This window comes from Neopsephotus bourkii, unplaced genomic scaffold (genome assembly GCF_033783945.1).
Source record: "Neopsephotus bourkii isolate Nb327-2 ecotype Australia unplaced genomic scaffold, CSIRO-AGI_Nbou_v1 NB_1820, whole genome shotgun sequence".
NCBI classification, from domain to species: Eukaryota; Metazoa; Chordata; class Aves; order Psittaciformes; family Psittacidae; genus Neopsephotus; species Neopsephotus bourkii.
In genome coordinates, this window is record NW_026902293.1 from 1502781 (window position 1) to 1521997 (window position 19217).

Here is a 19217-nt window from a genome sequence, read left to right on the forward strand (position 1 = left end):
TAATTAGTCCATACCACGGTACCATTTACCGTTTCTTACAGTGACATAAATACCTTATACTGGTGTGACAGAAAAATAGCGCAGGAGCCCATTAGTTTGTATGAATGATTAATTCAACATCAATAACTCAAATCTGCACTGCGCATTTCAAAATCTGCATTCACAGAAACGTACTCGTATTCTGTTAGGCGCACTCCATTTATGTACTTGTATGGGAAGAATCAAGTCAGTTCTATCAAAGGCTGGGAATATGTTTAAAGCAGCACATTTATTTACATTTTAATCATTATATTACTGCATCTTTCCTTGCTTTTCCAGGAACATTATCTTTATTAAAATATATCTCTCAAGTTTGTAAGAAAAGAAATGTTAGGATTTGGAAATTTCCAGAAATTGTAAGTTTTACAAATTAATTATTGATTTTAAGCACATTTATATTGAACATCAATATACATTTAGCAAGGCCTTCTAAGGATTTCCTATTTAATTTCTCCAGAACAAGAAAATGAAACATTACCCATTTGGATTTCTCATTTGAAAGCTAATTCTTGCAAGTACTGGACAAACCACATCAAGTCACTTTTGCCAGCAGAACAAATGATGTACTAATTACTTAATGATAATTTTATAAGATTTAGTAATTTGTATCCTGCACTTTCAATTCTACCTGGTATTTCTTAGTGGTATTACATTTGCTTAACTATAAAAGTGATGTGATGGAAACTAGACAAAATGAACAAATATAAACTAAACTCTGAAGGCACTAGTTTTTAATTGCTCTTAACACTTGCTTTTTTTCTCAACTTCTCTCTTAGAAGAAGGGGTACCTTTTCCTTAGCCTTTTTCTCCCTTTTTCCAGGCAAACTCTACTATGCACCCAATAAGGAATGAAAACCTTCAAGCTGATTTTTTATTCCTTGTCTTTCTTTTTTTAGCTTCTATTCTTCAAATCATAAATTATACCCTGCTACATTCTGGTTTTTTTTTCCTCTGATTCTTCTACCCAGTCTCATGTTTTCCTAGCAGTTCCAGATATTTTATTTTCACAAACTTTGCAAGTATTGGAGTGTTCATTTGTTTCTGTTTTATTTGATTTCATCCCCTAGTTACGTTGTGATTCACAAAATGGAAGAAAAATTGTTCAACTATTCTCTAAGTGATAGCTATGGGAAATTAGTGGTCATGCTCTGAACTGTGTAAATCCTAAGTGTCACTCGATGAGAATAAGATAGAAGCTTATTTTGAATGCTTTTTACTGAACATTATAACATCATGATAACACAGAAGTGTTAGGGCAATCAGACCAGATCTGGCAGCTCACTGTGGGTGAGGCTGCTGCAGCTGCATGGCCCCAGGTCCAACCAGCAGCAAGGCTGACCATGTTTTCCTGGTCAGCACATACAGAGAAAGCACATCTATACACTACAAATATATACATGTATATGTGGCCAACTGCACAGATAACCCAGACAGCAGTTGCAGAAACATGAACAGCACCAGCAGCCTCAATCTATTCCCCTCTCTGACTGAGAATGATGGAGGTCAACTAGTGGGATATCCATGTGTATGCATATGTGCAAGGTGGATGCTTCCAGCAGCTGAGCTCACACACTCCATCTGCTCAGCAGATGTCCTTGGATCCCAGTATCCCTTGTTGCTGGCACCTGGATATGTGAGCCCCCAAAGGCTGCACGCCCAGTTTGGCTGCTGATACAGACCATCTCATACACACACAAATGCATATGCAGAACCGTCTCACCCCTAGAGACGCCCATACCTCACTCTATCTCTGGGAGCTGGCCAGGACTCCTGTGGCCCCTCCAACAGTCAGCTACTCATGTGGTCTTGCACATAAAGACATGAGACTGACCTCATCCTCTACACTTGTGGACACTTCACTCTCTCCAGTCTCTCCAGTTGCCTTCTTGCAGGCCTGCAGCTGGGTCCCAGTCAAATTGTGGCACTCAGACCCCACATCCACACATGCACACACACACAGAGAATGGAGTCCTTCACCCAGAAAAAGTTAGAAAGCTAATTAATAGGAAGATGGGACAGACTGCACTGATCAGATACTGGACACAGCCAACCTTACTAACCAGCAATGTTAACTTTCTCCAGTCCTTTTGATCCCTTGATTCCTCTGTTTTCCCACACTTGTTCCTCTCAAATCAGATCCATCTCTTCTCTTGACTTTTGTTCCTCTTCTACACGTCTCATAATAAGTCCTGTGCACACCCAAAATACTCTACCACTCTGTCTCCTATCGCCCACATCCCCAGGCAGCAAACCCCAGCTGTCTGATAAATATTCCAGAACTGACTCATGATAGGTTTCATGCCCAGACACTGGGACTGAGACTCTCCTGGGACAGCCCTGCAGGTGCTGGGAGAGGTTTCCCTTCCTCTGAATCCTTGATCTGAGTTCCTGCCTGCCCTTGTCCCCTTGTGCTTGTGCAGATGGGCTGATGGCTCCTGTGATGGGCCTGGGAGAAGCAACAACAGGGTGTTAGTTGAACTCCCCTCTAACCAGTATCTGTCTTTGCTCCTCTGTGAGTGTGCAAGATCTTTATCACGCATCCTAACATGGATTGTCTCCAGATATGGCTGAAGTTTTTGATGTAAAGGGGGGCATGATACAGGAAGTGTTGAATTTTCTTATTGTTCTTTTATGTGAACATAAACTTCAGATAAGAAGATGAATCAGTAATTCTGCCTTGTTCTTGTTCACATAATTGAAGGAATAACTGCACTGACTTGAGATAAAAGACAAATATTGAGGCTGAGACAGGAAAAACTCCAGCTCAAAAGATTTAGGTTTCTCTTCCACTTGGAGAAATGTAAAGGCAAATACAGAAAGGTTAGAAATGTGCTCACTGACTGAAATAGCACAAAGGAGGACCAAAGAAACTAGTAATTACTCAAGCATTATCTCTACAAAGTTTGCATCGCTGTTTAATCACTCAGAAAGCACCAACTACATAGGTAAATAGCCAAACTTCTGTTTCTTATTGTAAAACTTATTACTAAGTGTGCTTTTGCAAAGCTGGTAATTTTCTTACATGTTATGAATAATATTCCTGAATTATTTCTTTTAGAATATTGCTGCAAATTGCAGTTGTGGAGATTAGAAAGCCTGAGAACTCTAATTGAAATGTCTTAACATGATAGTGTTTTTGTATGTATGTCTTCTCAAATGATATATGCAGCACTTCTGAGGAAGATAGTCCCTCTTAACCACTACCATCCATTAAGAAATTGCTAACTTTTAGCCTTAATGCTGCAGCAGTCTGTATCTGTACCCTTCTGTCCTGACAGAATGCCAGTCACTATTTGTGCAACCGAGGTAGTAAAACTAAATAATAAAACCACATCTTGCTGTTTAACAAATCAAGGCAAAATGACCACTTCATTCAAGCAGACACGTCATATGGAAAAAAGGTAGAACCTCGAACAGTACTGTGTAATACTGTTCTAGTATCTTGGATTGCCATCATTAAGGCAGGACTGAACAGCAAGAGTTTGACAATTTTAATGCTGTATATAATTTACCATCTCTCTAGGTTTTGTGTTCTTTGGCCAATATGTCTGTTTACACTAGCATCCTGGTGGGAGTGGATTTGTGCAGTGAAGTGGTTGGTGCTAAAAACCCAATGAGCTAAAGGTTCAATGTCCTCATTATGTGTGTTTGGGGGGAAGTTACTCTAGCCTTGTTTTAGTCTGTTCCCACAGACTGACTGCCAATTTGGGGCAAGATCATTGTCGTGTTCTTGGAACGTATCCTCTGGTGCAGTTTAATCCAAAAAGAATCTATATTTTCCCCTCCATGCTGCAAAACAGAAAGAAGTAACTGGGAGATTGTTTCTTGATTCAAACTAATGTGCTGTTTTAGGCACACCAGTGTCATTAGGCTCAGACAGCTGTAATGCAGAGGAAGTTTCTCTAATGTATGTTGAGTAATAAGTGCTAAGTATACTTATCTTGAATTCATCTGCTCATAACTAGAATTCTAAAATAATGGCTATACTTTGAGTAGAATCACTTTGAAAAGAACTGACAATGGGACCATAGTTACACTAAGCAGAGAAAGACCAATATTTCTGCAGTGAAAATTTTCATTTTCTTATTCTCACTAAGAAATTCTCCTACTAGGATTATTTTCTTCTTCTCCCAAAGCATATCAAAATATTAACTTAGTCTTTAACGCAAAGCAACCTCCAATGCTTGTTTACTGTTTACATAAGTCACTGAATTCTGTGCTTTACTCCCTCAGAAGGTAATGAGAATTATGTACTGTGCTTGCAGATTGAGGCCAAACTAACTCTAACCATTGGTGAAGTATCAGGAGCATAGCACCCTCCTATACTAGAAACCCTAATTCAGGTGCCCAGAATAAGAAGTCTGGATAAAAGGGTTCTCTAAGTTGCATTCTATTACCCTCAGTATGCCCTTAAGTTACCTTTTCTTCATAACCAGATAAAAGAAACCCTGCCTTTCTCTCTCCCCTTTATTCCAGGTAGTTCATGTTCTCCTGTTATCAGTAGATGACAGAAGCTGGAATTGGGACTTAAAAAAACACCTGAAGCCTCATGATAATGTCTCAAGAGATAGCAGTAGTAGCATTTTTATGGACTGAGCAAGTGTAAATTTGGTACTTGTACACTTGACTGCTCAGTGACTCCTATAGTATTTTTCAACATAGTTTTTATATTGCTTTAATGTCTGTCTTTCATGGAGCCTTTAAGAAGCTTCCCACCTCTGTCTGAAAACATTTTATCTCCCTTTATTCAAAAATTTCATCCACACATCCACATCACAGAGTTTTCTGTTTGACTAGAGCTTATCTAAAGTTACCCTGTTAACAATTTGAAGATATCAATCACTCATTTTCTGAAAGGTCATTTTCGTTTTTTGTGATTTCTAGCTGAGACTTTTTCCTGCTATTCTGTATTAATTAATACTCTTCTATCCTTTACTAAAGTTACTGCGTTCTTCTATTATTTTGATGTGCCCCACATTAGACAAGTGTCTAGATGCGAGTCTAACAAATGCTGAAACAGTATTTTCTGGCTTCTGTTGAGTGGCTTGGTTTATGATACCATTTTCAACTTTTTCTGTCCTTTTTTTTGTTTGTGTTGCCTATGGGCCTACCTCTCTACTTTGTCACCCCAGTGTTCAGCTGGTATACCTTCACTAAATCAACATATAGTGAAATTAAATTACTACTACAGGGCAGAGGATAGAGCAATAGAGTTCTAATTCTCAGGGGGTTGGGATGGCCTTTACTTATTGCAGTGAACAGGACTCCATTTCAGATGTGGCAGCAATGGAAGCCTTTGAGTAGGTCAGTTTCTCGAAGGAAATTAAACCAGAGTCACAGAGGCTGAACGTGTTTTCTAGGGTCTTTTTATTTTACTCTATGCACAAAAAATCCTATGTTTTGTGAGGATACAGAAGGCTACAAACTGGCAAATTTCACACACGGTGAGTCTTGCTGTCTCAGCAGTGCATTTGACTGGTAGGTTTGTTCTCCAGATTTGGTGGTATTTGTTCCCTGTGCTCATCAAACTACTGGTGTTCCTTGCCTTTTCTTTACAGAGTGACATCATCCTTCTTATTCTTACAGTTAAGCAATCTGTAGCTCAGGGGCCACTAACACTCGCACCTTTTGTAGCTGTTCTGCAATCTAGAGGAACTGCTTGACAGTGGTTGAAAAAATTCCATCCACTCAAGCTGGTCTGTGCCCAGGTGTCCGTCTGTACAAACAGCCTCCACAATCTATTTAGTGGATGTTCATTTATCCATAGTGACATGTTCGAAGTAGGCATGTACAATGTGTTTTGCAGAATATTTTTGTTGCTTATTTTTTGTGTATTTCCTATAAAATGCATTGTAACAAATAAGGGAAATGAACATTCCATTTATTATCCTTATATAGCAGCCTGTATTGTTAATTTGTACAAAAATTTGAAGCACAAACTGATCTTCCTTTGTTAAGAAGGTTCCTTTAAAAATAACGCAGATCGTGTAACCTAAATAAATGCCAGACCTAACATTTTCCAGATGGCAAAGATGTATAGACCCAAGGAGCTATGGAAAATATTTTCCAGTTCTTTACATTTCAACATGTGCATGTTTTCTACTTCAGACTGGTTTATTTAGTCTTGTAGCAATAGAAAGCTGTATTTGATTAGATCATTATCATCTCTCTGGTTACCACAGAGATGCACAGTGCTGCAAAAGGAACTGTAATTCATTTATCTGTTAATATCTTTGTGTTGTGTTATAATTATCTCTTATTCTGTTCTGGTGTGTTCTCCCTTCAGGAAAGAAAGAACTTGTTGGTATCTTCTTCTTATCATAATTTATTGTTAAAGGATTCTTAAAACCTTGAATATGCTTTGAAATTGTGCTTATAGGTACTTAAATTTTGCAGGTTTGATCACAGAATTTAGTTGTAGGTGTAAGTAATGCAAACACCAATATTTGTAAATAAACACTGATTACATAAAGTCTCTACCATTTCCTTAGCTCCCACAGATGTTTTTCTTTTTCAAAATTGAAAATATAAGTAAGAATGTAAAAGCATGGAGGAGACTTCATGTCGATATGTCCCTGTTTTTACTAATCTGCAGTCTTGCTCCATGGGTAGTTCATCCCTATTATTCAAATAGCTGCTCACAGATTAATATCATTGTTAGGTTTTCTTTTGGAAGTGTGACCTCTCTTCTTCCACACACTGACAGATATTTGCCCTTTCATGAGTAGTGCGGCTCTCTGTTTTGCTGTGTGTTTCCTGTCATAGTTTGCTGTCTTCCCTTATCCTCTGTCCTTTGGCCAATTTCTTGTTTGTCTTATATTCTCCTGCTGCTAATCTGCACACAGGTGTGATTAGTCTAAGAGGATATAAAATGTCATTTGGATATATAGCTCAATTATGCTAATTATCAGGTCCATTTATCTTTGTTACTTGTGATTCATATCTACCATTTGTTTTAATATGATGTTTTTATGGTAGAAATCTGAAATTAGTTTTTATAATGCTCTACCAAATTTTTGAAGATGTGCATGTATTACTAAGATCAGTTATATGTCCTGGGCTGGGCTGGTACACTAACATATGGACATGAGGACTTCAGTGAATGCTTGGAGTTACAGAAAATAACAAAACAGACCAAGGGACAGAACACCTACTTTGACTTAAAGTTGTAATAGTGATAAAGAGTTGGAGACACTCTCTTTACCAGTTTAAGATAATTTGATGCAGTTTAAAAGAAATATCCTAATCTGGATAAGCATACAGTCAACATCAACACTTCCTGCCTACCTTTTAATATATGTAGGATTATTTTTTCCCCTTAATTATTTGCAGTATTATTTTACTACTTGTTTAGCTTCTCTACTGGGAATCAGAAATAGCTGTTCTTCAGCGATGGTGGATATTTGAATTTTATAAGCTGCTTTAGGGTCCAGTGAATTAAAAGTTGATGGAAATGTCAGATTCTACAAGCTATTTGGTGGTTTAAGATGGATAGTATTTTAATTCATTTTTTTGTAGAATATTGCTCAGTTTCAAGCATTTTGTTATAATTTTCTGTTTTCATCTTAGTTTCTTCTTAACAGCAGTGCTTAATTGTGTGTTAGGGCTTCTACTGCCTCTCTTCACTCCCAAGAACTATTAAAATTACCCATTAGTGAAAGAGCAATCTCTGTGATCTACTACATCGCAGCAGAAATGGCCAGCTGTGATTAGAATAGAAACACTGCATGGAAAAATTGCCATTAAGATGTAAACAGGATTTTTTTTTTCTTAATCATAAATGAAATGAGTACTACAAAGATATATATTTAAATAAGTTTGCATATCTGAATAAAGATAATATTAGTATGGAGCAAAATATGTTAATACAGCAACTCTGAATTATATTCCAGAATTCTTTGAAGAAAAGCGTACATTTTTTTGTGTAAGACTTTGGTTTATACTAGAAGGAGAGGCATTAAAAAGTTATAAATATATTTTCAGTGAAAGCTGTTTTAAAAGGGCTAGCATCCACTAGTGCTAGATGCTGAAACTTTCAAATGCAAATTGTCTGCTTATTATAGATGAGGGGGCCCATTAATCTACTTGCTCACCTTTGTATGTGATGTGAAAATCTAAACCCCCTAGGATTCATGATTACTGTTCTCCTTTTAAGATGAAATGAAGGTTGACCACCCAGAAAATTCTGTTTTGCATAAATCTGGACCTTGAAAATGGCTTGGTGACAGTGGAAAACAGCTATTGTTTGTGACCATGACCAGGCACAGTTAGTTGACCTCCAGATAATTTGCCAAGAAAGACCTTGTGAATCAGGTCCTGAAATCATGAACAGTCAACAGGGAGTGAGTGAAGAAAATGGAGCACTAGGTAACATTTGCTTGAAGGGCTGCTTTGCTGAGCAATGCACAGCAATGCTCTGCATATTGCACTTCTTTTAAGGCTGGTATTTTCTTATTTTTGTGCAGAGAATTGCAATATTTGACAAATGCATGTGTAGCTGTTGTGAATTTCAAACTTGAAAGTCAGTGCAGTCTTCTGGCAAAATTTTGGTGGGAAAGCTTTTGAATCATGTGAACACTACAAGGATAATCTCAAGCTTTTTCTTCCTCTAGTGTTGGTATACGAGGTCCATGTATACACGGGTGCTAAATCTGGTGCTGAAATGAATTCTAATGTTTATATCAACCTCATCGGGACAAGAGGAGATACTGGCAAAAGGAAGCTCCACAGATCTAAGAATAATAATGTAAAATTTCAACAAGGACAGGTGAAGTAATAGCAATGCTATCTCTGATCAATAAAAGTAATTTATAGCTAGCAGAATGTTTCTTCAAGTCTAAATATCTTTCTAAGTTTTATTCAAACAGTTTACAATTTTCTCATATGTTTTCTTTATTCAAAATTACTTGCAGAATTAACTCATATGATAACTGATCTTCTGAATCAGTAATTTGCTGAGAACATTGGATAGGAGAATTTGAGTACTCTTAGTTACTTACATTGCACATATACAGAAAATGGCAACAACATTTTTTGTTCTTTCAAACAGGTCACTGAATTTTAGAAGCAAGTTCTAAATCCTTATTCCCAAGTGTGTTTTCCAATCTTGGTGAGGCAGATAGGACTAGAAAGAGTAATACAGAGATGACCAAATAACTCTTTGCAACTGATCATTGTGTCATGCTAAAGGAATTGAGTGCTGTCTCTGTGGAGTAATCTTGAGATGTTATTTACCTTAGAATGCTTCAAAGGATCCTCACTATTAATTTTGAAAAAAAGAGAGACAGAAAATAAACTGTTCTATACTGTTATCGTCAAAGCAATAGCTGTGTTCAAGACCTTTATCATTTTCCTTGTATGGTTCCACAGATGGATATTTTCTGCATAAAGGCTATCTCACTGGGAGACTTGGAGAAAGTTCTGATTAACCGTGATGGAGCCGGTCCAGGTAGGATTTAACTTCCCAGAGACCAATCTGCTTTCAAGCCCTTTTTAAACAGAATGCATTTTATTTATATTGCATCCTTCATGCAAAATGTGACAGAAGGTCATGCAGTGATAAAAAGTCTTCCTGCAGACTGGTCACTGTGACAGGATGGTGAAAAACAGTGGTAATGGAAAGCAAAAAGGACATGAGTTTAATGTCAAATACTGTCATCCTACTCTTCGTTTTCAAGTTTACTTATAAGAAAATCCTATTTAATTACATAGAAAACTCATGAAAGCATAGCTTACACAGGTAAAATAATCCTTCATTAGACAAACTGTGAAGACTGGCCAGAATAGAACTAAAGATTGTGAACACTTGCTTTAGTACCAAACAAATTTTAAGTAGCTATAGCATAATGCCCTTGCTGCTTTAGGCAATGGTAGAAGATCTGGATATTTTTTTAATCTATACAAGTAATGTGGAGTTTTTCCAGTGAATGACACAGCATGTAGCTTGCACGTTTTTCCGAAACAAAAAAAAACAAAAAAAGAGACAATTTTGTGATGAGGTGTATTTTTGGTACAGGCCTTTGAGTTATGCACCTCTAGAATGATGTAAATGTAGCACCAAAGGTGCAAATACTGCAAATACATTTGCAGATTAAGATCTAGGAAGGAGCCAAGTGAAGAGAAGGATTTTTAAGGCAGGTCAGGGCTACACTGATCCAAGATTAGAGAAGCACTTTTACCCTACTCTGAAATGGCCTGGAGCAGCATCCATGTTGCTGACTGTACTGTCTAAGACTCTGAGCAAAATTATTTTATTAGAAAAGTAGCCTTATTAGTGCAGCCTTAATATGCAGTGTAAACTTGATTCTGGTATCTCTGTAGTTTGTTAGTTTGCTTCTTTCAGCAATACAGATGATTGTATAATTGAGTTTCACATCTTAGTAGGCTAAGACATAACACAGAAGGTAGTGTGATGGAGCCTACCTTCACTCAATTTCCTCAGGACACCATACCATGTTCTCTTCCTTTGACTTTCCTTTAATAAGCAACATAGCCATATTACTGGAACCGCATTACAAATGTGCAACCAGAGTCAGCTATCTTAAGCTCTTCTATGGCAGTAGACATCTGTGGATTTGCAGGATCGTCTAAAGAGGACAATGGGTTGAATTCTATCTATAATAAAATTTATGCCTCGGTGATTAAGATGATTGTTCATTGTATTCAGCACAGACAGATCTCACAGACCTCTTTTAAAGTGTACCCAGACCTAGCCCCAGATAAGCCTGGCCTGAGGTAACCAGGGAGTTTGGGAGCTGGAAATGGATGTTGAGTCAGGACAGGGGCTATCTAGAGACCCAACCTTTTGGGAGTTGAGAAGGAAGAATGAAGGTTCCTTTAGTGGCGAGGCTTCCCTTTTTTCTAATCATACCACTTGCTTGTATGATAGGGCAGAAGGTCTTTAGTCTTGAAAGTATCATAGAACATATGCATTCTCTGGGGCTCCTAGACTGCAGTGCATAGATCTTCTCCCTCAGCCATTGTGAATGAGGAAAGAAAAGGAATTTTGTCCTAGGTTTTGGTATTGGTCAGGTGTGAGTCACAAGATGATGTGTCTTATCTTCTGAAAGAACCTTCTTCTCCATAGAAACCTTCCACACATTCCTGTACATTTACACAAGCAACACTTTTCTTTTTTGGCCTGTTTTAAAGTAACCTGCCTGGTTGGTGGTTAATGTGGTTAACTGGAAGGCTAGTAGGTTCTTTCCAGTTAAAGGATATCTGCAATATAAGAGGGTGACATCAGGAAAAACTTCGTTACTGTGAGAGTGACAGAGTACTGGAACAGGCTGCCCAGGGGGGGTGTGGAGTCTCCTACGTTGGAGATATTCAAGGCCTGCCTGGACAAGTCCCTGTGTGATGTACTCTAGGTTACCCTGCTCTTGCAGGGGGGTTGGACTAGATGATCTTTTGAGGTCCCTTCCAACCCTTGGGATTCTGTGATTCTGTGATGGAAGAAGCTTGCAAAGTGTCCTAATGTGCCCCGGGCCTGAAGTCTTTAAGGAGAAATACCATTCTGTTCCATGCACTGCCTGGGCAAGTCCTCCTTATGAGACAGAGACTGCTGCCTTCTAGGGACTTCAAGACTCAGATGCAAAGCATGAGAATAAATAGGACAGTTGTATGCTTCTAACTGAAACATCCTTCATGCTATTTTGCTACAATGTGCTGTTAAATAGAGTTGTGAGTAAAGCAAAATGTCATAAGCAACACGACAACTTGTGAGTGGTGCAGACACAGTGAGAACAGGATATTTGAATAGTGCTTTGCAGAAGAGCTGTACCAATCACTAGGATGGTTACTGGAAGTGATCCAAGAGATCAGCATGGATGCAGCAGTGGTTACTGCTGTTAGGGAGAGAAAAAAATCAGAAGTGAGGCTGCATAGGTCTGTGCCTGCTGGTCCCACTAGTAGCAAGCCTGAGTATGTGTTGCCACATGGCACACACAAAGACACATTTATAAAGCATATATGTATGCACATGGCTGGCCACACATATCAGCACAGGAACTCAGCACATACATAAATGCAAACAGCATCAGTGGCCTTATCCTATTTCCCTCTCCAGCTGATCAGTCTATCTATCTATCTATCTATCTATCTATCTATCTATCTATCTATCTATCCAGTTTGACTTATAAGGACTCCAGTAGCTGGCCTTAGACACTCAGTCTATCCAGCTGCTGTCCCTGGATCCTTGTATCTTCCGTTTTCCCAGTTACTGGCACCTATACAAAGCCCTTCCAAGGCTGCAACCCCATTCCATTTGCAAATGACAGCCACATTCTTAATGATTTGTTAATTCTCTTCTATGTGCAATAACAAGTTCACTCAAAATGACCAAAATTTCCAGCTTTCACAGAGGTCTCATTCTCTAAGGAAAAAAATCCCCACTTGTCTCAAAATTAAAACAGCGAGGCAGAGAAGAATTAACATTGTACCTCTTGTGAGAGACACAAATAATAGAGCTTTCACTCTGTTAATATATCTTATCTGTTTAGCTTAGCTCTGTCTTATCATAATATGTTTCTGCTGGATTTTTTTTTTTAATTTTAATACAAAAAAATGCATTATTTTGCATGATAAACTTCTGTCATTACAATGCAGGCAATGGATGGTTCCTGGACAAGATTGTCATCAAATATAAAGAAGGAAAGGAAGATCAGGAGGTTGTATTTCCTTGTAATAGGTATGCCATTAATGGAGAAAAAGCATTTATTACACTTCCAGCAACCTAAGGGAAAAAAATTAGATAACAGATATGTGCACACAGCCTAAATGTATGAGCACTGTTGCAGAGTTTCTCAAGATACAAGAAGTACAGGATTTTGCCATTGAAGACAAATAACAATGTTTCTGTAGGGAGCAAAGAAGCCCAAAACGAAATGTTGCATAGGAGGAAAAGTGCACTGATTTTTTTAAAAATCTAAATTATACAGAAACCACACATAAAGTAATGAGATCTCAGTTCTCAATGTTTTAAGAAGTATTGTGTATAAATATATGATATGATGTACACGGAAACATGGCAGGATGATTCACAAGGGGAGTGCTGCAATGGATGGTTATAAACTCTTCAGAATGTATAGGCAACAAAGGAGAGGCAGTGGGGTAGCTCTGTATGTTAAGGAAGGAGGGTTTAGATTGTCTAGAGCTTAATGATGATGACAATACGGTTAAGTGTTTATGGGTAAGAATCAGGCGGAAGGCCAACAAGACAGATACCATAGTAGGATTCTGTTATAGCCCATTCAACCAGGATGAAGTGGCAGATGAAATATTCTAAAAGCAGCTGAGAGAAGTCTCACAATCGCTAGCCATTGTTCTCATGGGGGACTTCAACTTACCAGATGTACAATGGAAGTACAATACAGCAGAGAGGAAACAGTCCAGGAGGTTCCTGGAGCATGTGGAAGTTAGCTTCCTGACCCAGCTGCTGAGTGAGCCAACTAGGGAAGGCACCCACTGCAGCTGCTGTTTCTGAACAGTGAAGGACTTGTGTCTGATGTGGTGGCTGGGGGCTGCCTTCGGCCCAGTGATCATGGAATGATAGGGATTTTGATTCTCAGAGAAGTAAGGAGGACATCAGGAGAGCTGCCACCTTGGAATTATGGAGAGCAGACTTCGGCCTGTTGAGGAGCCTGTCTGACAGAGTCTCTCAGGAGGCAGTCCTGAAAGGCAAAGGAGTCCAGGAAGGCTTGACATTCTTCAAGAAGGAAGTCATAAAGATGCACAAGCAGGCCATCCCCATGTGCTGAGAGACGAGCCAGCTACTCATGGCTTGGATGGGTGTACACTTCGCTGAGTAAAAAACTGGCAGGCTGGCTGAGCCCAAAGAGTGGTGGTCGATGGATGTACATCCAGTTGGTGGCTGGTCACAAGTGATGTTCCCAGGGTTCAGTGTTGGGGCCAGTTCTATTTAATATTTTTATCAGTTATCTGGACAAACGGAATTGGGGGCACTCTCAGTATGTTTGCAGATGACACCAAGTTGGGTGGAATGTTGATCTGCTTGAGTTATCATATTGGAATAATTAATATAGTAGAATTTGCAGAATTCTAATGTAGATCAAGATAATTATATTCTGTAATATGTGGTCCCCAGAATTTATGAGTTTGTGTTACATGGCTGAAATCTTTTCCATGTTATTTTGAGAACAGTGCCTTGAACTCTTGAAAATCTTTAGGTGTTCATTAAAGACAGCTCTCCTCCTCTAGGAATCCTATCTCTTTACTAAAAACAGGATTTCAGTTTGCAAGGTTCCTGGAAATGAGTACCTGAGAAATATTTACTCCCCTCAGAATTATTATTCTAATGATCAGGCTTTTGGTTTAGTTTTCCTTTTTGGTGGTTAGGCTTTTTAGCTGGTTTGGTGTGCATTAAAGATGGTTATTGGAAGAGTAGATGAATGAGAGGATTTTTTTTTTAATTTCAAGGAGATATTTTAAAGTCAAGGAGACTTCTCTAAAGGGTGGGATACTCAGTGAAGACACTGGGCTGTCTGCAAAACTGCCTTGTCAAAAGGAAATTATCAAGCTCTTAGAAAAATATTAGGGACATTATGTATAGAACTAGAGGACTTCTGTCATTGTTTGCCTGCAGTGTAAGTGCACTGCCAATGTGTCAAAGTTTGATTTCTATTTTTAGAAAGAGCTAGTGATCTTTTGTTTCTTAAGAAGAAATAACAAGATAGGTCACAAAAGTTAATCAAACTATTTATTGCAACAATAGTTGAAATACAGTGGACTTTAGACTTCATGCATAAGAGGTTTATTCATAGAGGTTGTTTTACATATGAGAAGTGAAACGTATTATGGATCCTTCAGTTTAAGCACATGTAACCTCAACATGGAGACAATAGAACAGAAGCTGTTAGTGAGCACATATTTATGTATATTTGAATAAGTGAGATTGTTAAAAAACTGTAAAGTGTTATATGAACAAGGGGGATCGACTGAATGAGTATAGATATATGCTTATAGTGAAATGATATTGCAAGAAAGCACCTTAAATTCACCAAAATAGCAAAAAAAGGAAGTAAAAAGAGAAGTTAATTACGGCAGATCTACAGAAGCTGTAGAAACTTCCAGACCTGCACAGGTTATATATAATTTTAAGTACAACGGATATAGCTAACCACTGCAGGTGAGATCACCCCACCAAATACACAGGTGAGTCTCTGATCCTGTAAATACTTAGTATTTCTTATAATGTAATTTGTATAGTACTGTAGTACTTTGCATAGCTACCATGATAATTCCTATTTGCCTGGATCAGAGTGAGCCAAATTCTCCTAATATGAATAAGGTTAACTCTGATGAACTTACTTATAAAAGATAATTCAATCTAGAAAGCAGTTTCAATGCATAATTTGACTAAAAGGTATATAAAATTATTATTGGAGAGAGAAGGTAATTGTCAGATTACTTGTAATATACTGATAATTTTTGTTAATATTTTTGTTTTTGCAATGAAAGGTGGTTAGATGAATATCAAGATGATGGGAAAACTGAGAGGGAGCTAACTGCCAGTAGTAAGTATTTTGTTGAAGAATATTGTTGTATATACTTAATATTGGTGTTGTATATACTTAATGCCTAGTTATTACTGAAGAGCCTTTCTGGATGAGACTTTAACTTAAGAAGAAAAGTGATAATAAAGCTTGCTTACATATTTTTTTCTGCTCATATTTTAGAGGATGACAGTTCAATGAAGACGTTCCTTAAAGGTAAGCGTTGTTTTCTACACCGTTATTTTTGTTGTTTGAATTTAATCTGCAAATCAGTGTTGTGACAAATACATAACCACATGACCTCAATGTACACATATACTATCAACTTTGAGAGAAAATGAAGATAAATTGCTGTCGATAGTCTACAGGAAGGACTAGGCCTTTATAAGTAATTGAGAAAAACATGCTGCTCATATACGATTTCTGTTTTTTTTTGTATTTCTACTATTCTGTCTTGAAATCAGCCAGGAATTCCCCTGAGAAGAGATTCAATTGCTGTTTTGTTTATGCCAATATCACTGTCATTTAATACATGGGGACAGGTCCCCTAGCAAACATCAGCAAGTTGAAAAATGTGTTGTGAAGTGTCAGTGGAAACATTTTCAGGTCAAAATCCATCAGGGTATTCTTAAAGTAGCCAGAAATAATGCAGGCTTAAAGTCCATATCCGTTAGTGAAGCTAAACATAGTATACACATTCAGCTGAACAAATCTGCTTGAATTAATACAAAGATTTTAATAAAAATTACCCATTTTTTTATACCTACGAACACAGCCTCATCACTGTAACATGCTTGCATCTCCCAAGTGTTTAAAATTTGAGATACCATCTCTGGGTTTCTCCCTAACCAGAGAAGAGAAGCAGACCAACAAAAGTATTTTTGCAAACATTTAACTGCAAATGTGTATCCTGTGCAAGTGTGTCTGGGAACTGGATGGGAGAAACTAACCTAAAACACCCCCAAACATTTACATTCGTCTCTGAAAACAGTGACTTGCCTTCTGTAGCATGAGTACTGATCTCGCAGTCTAATTCCAGTTTCAGTGAAAATTAAATCATTTATATTCAATCAGACAGTTTAGCCAACAACATTATTGTTCTGTGGCAGCATAACTTTGACAAGAGGAGACTGATTAACTCAGGTAAGTCAAGTTTTTCCCACAGACAAATTTGATTTTCATGAGTGATTTGCAATAGGATTCTGCATTCTGCTAAGTGCAGAGTTCAGAGATGCAACCATAATATCTATTTCACATTATGTTCAGAAAGTAGATAATATTTTACTACTAATCTAAGATTTTTTTCCAGTGCAACTTCATTCTCCATTATGCTATAATAAGCAGGCACAGACGCACAAGCTGCTGAGAGCCTGAACGTGTCAAGAGTGGTTAGACACAATATTTTGATTATGAGGAGAAAGGAGTGGCTTATTCTGAATCAGTTTGTGAAATATCACACTGTCAAAACGTCCAGGAGAACCCAAAGAGTATGTGCGGATGTCTTAGGTTGCGATCAGAGATTCTGAATGATGAAGGTATAAAGGAGAACATTTTAATAAGTGTTCTGCCAATTAGCCATGCATCAGGTTAGCTTGAATTGCTCTTTAGCCATCTTTTCTTCCTCCAGGGGCTCATTCCAGTGAGGAACTGAGATAGGTGAGAAACTGTGCTTTTATGCCCTATGTAGAAAAGGTGATCAGCAGTACTGATCTCAGGATTGTTCACAGTTTAAATTGTGTTGTCGTACTGGTTATATCATAGGCCTTGCATGTGAAAAGACTGAGCTTCATAGGAGGGTAATAATCACAACAGGTTTGGAAAGCTGTCTTGTACTCAGTTCTTTGTCAATCCATCAGACACAGTTCTAGGGTTAGAGCTAATAAGAGAAAATTTCAAAGATGCAGAGTCTTGGAAGGAAAAATAATTGCCTTAAATTCTCCCAGCAGCTGTAGCAGTGAAGATTTCACATGGTAGAGCAGATAGTAGTGATAAGCAGTCCTGTTCACAGTGGAAGTGAAAACTTCCCGTACAATGTACATTTACTGAATAAGAGGGAAGCAGCAGTGTTGGTGTTAGGGAGACAATGTTTAATGTATTCATGTGGTCACGTTCTATATGAGCTTCACTCTGTAGGTGGGCTTCAGAGAAAGCCATAAAAAGTTGATTGGCATAATTCAGAGTTTATTTATTTTTGGGATAAAATCAACGTGCTTAGGTCAAGGCTAAAGCAAAAGTTATAAACCAGGACACTTTATAAGACATTCTGAAGGTCAGAAATCTCGTTCTCTTTGGTTGAGGCTAGCAACTTTTTCAACCACATAGCCAATGAAGAGAGTTTGAAAGTCATCATTGCAACATAGGTTATTTGAGGGCTCGTGGTCCTTTTTCAGCCAGGCTGGTATTATGCTACCTTCAAGGAATAGTAAATCCCAGATCTCTGTGAACACTGCTGCTGGCCATGGGTTCTGACAAAATGCAGTATGTCCATAACAGATTTTTGTACATCTGTAGTTTACAGAGAGGCTCTGGCAAATTAGGCATAGATACAGATTTATTTGTATTCTTGTGATTCCACCTTTTGATGGAAGATCAAAAGACAAAGTGTATCGTCCTGATAGAGAAGGCAGACAGCTTCTCTCAGCTCTCAAATAATGAAGTTGTTTTGAGGGAGGACAGGACTTTGCATCACACTCTAAAAGCTTCATACATTGTAGGGAAAATTTCCTACTTCATTCTCTATTTTCTCCATTTCATTTCCTTTTCTGCTTCAAATAGGTTAAGACATTTCTCTCAAAGCAAGGAGGCAAGACACAGTTTATTCCAATGTTGTCCACACTGCAGTCATTTGAAAGGAGATGGGTTCCTGTAGTATGATTCCTGTAGGGTGCTCTGTGGTATTGTGGGCTTTTGTAAGTGGTAAATAAAATATGGTTCAACACCCGTGAACAGAATTCAGTTAATAGATATTGATAGGTTGGCTCTTGTGTTGTGCAAGTTTGTTAGTATTAAGATACATAGAAAATTAATAAGAAAAGAGAAAATATTCAGTATATTCTCACATGACTTAATTTGGTTTTAAATTATTCTCTACCTTACAAGTATCTGTTAATTCAGTAAGAATAATCAGAGAATTCCCAACCTGTAAATGGCTTGGTCCTGCTTCTAAAAAGCAATGACAGTATATATTCGTGAGTGGATGCTTAATTTCCTAAGAAAATAAAATATCAGACTGACTGCTGTGCCTCAAGGCAACAGAAATTCCTACAGTCCCCAGGAAGTAAACAACCTGATCCTACATCTAACAAAGTGCGAATGTCATTCTTGGTCTTAAAACAAAAACACACCAGAGTAAAAAAATATGGAGTAATGTGTTATAAAAATGATGGTGACAATCCTCTAAAAAGACAAATTATTCATATTAAAAAAAAACCCATCCAAACAAATGAAAATAAAACCAAACAAACAAACAAAAGCCAAAACAAACAAAACCCAATCAACCAACCAAAAGAACCCCCCCAAAACTAAAAAAAACCCCAACAAAACAAAAAACAAACAAAAACCAATCAAAGAAACAACAACAACAAAACCCACCAGAAAAAAAAGGCTTCGTTTTCAGTTTCCTGAATTATTTTATGAAGTGTTGACTTTATGTTTTACCTTGCCCAG

The 19217-nt window shown here is 37.8% G+C and overlaps 1 protein-coding gene across 1 annotated transcript in view; it reads left to right on the forward strand.

Moving 5' to 3' along the window:
* LOC133206644 (lipoxygenase homology domain-containing protein 1-like) overlaps positions 1 to 19217 on the forward strand; it is a 141024-nt gene that overhangs the window by 40316 nt on the left and 81491 nt on the right. Inside the window, exons 13-17 of the mRNA XM_061342777.1 lie at positions 8652 to 8806; positions 9409 to 9487; positions 12646 to 12727; positions 15517 to 15572; positions 15735 to 15767. Coding sequence (XP_061198761.1) covers positions 8652 to 8806; positions 9409 to 9487; positions 12646 to 12727; positions 15517 to 15572; positions 15735 to 15767 — 405 coding nt within the window. The remainder of the gene's footprint in view (positions 1 to 8651; positions 8807 to 9408; positions 9488 to 12645; positions 12728 to 15516; positions 15573 to 15734; positions 15768 to 19217) is intronic.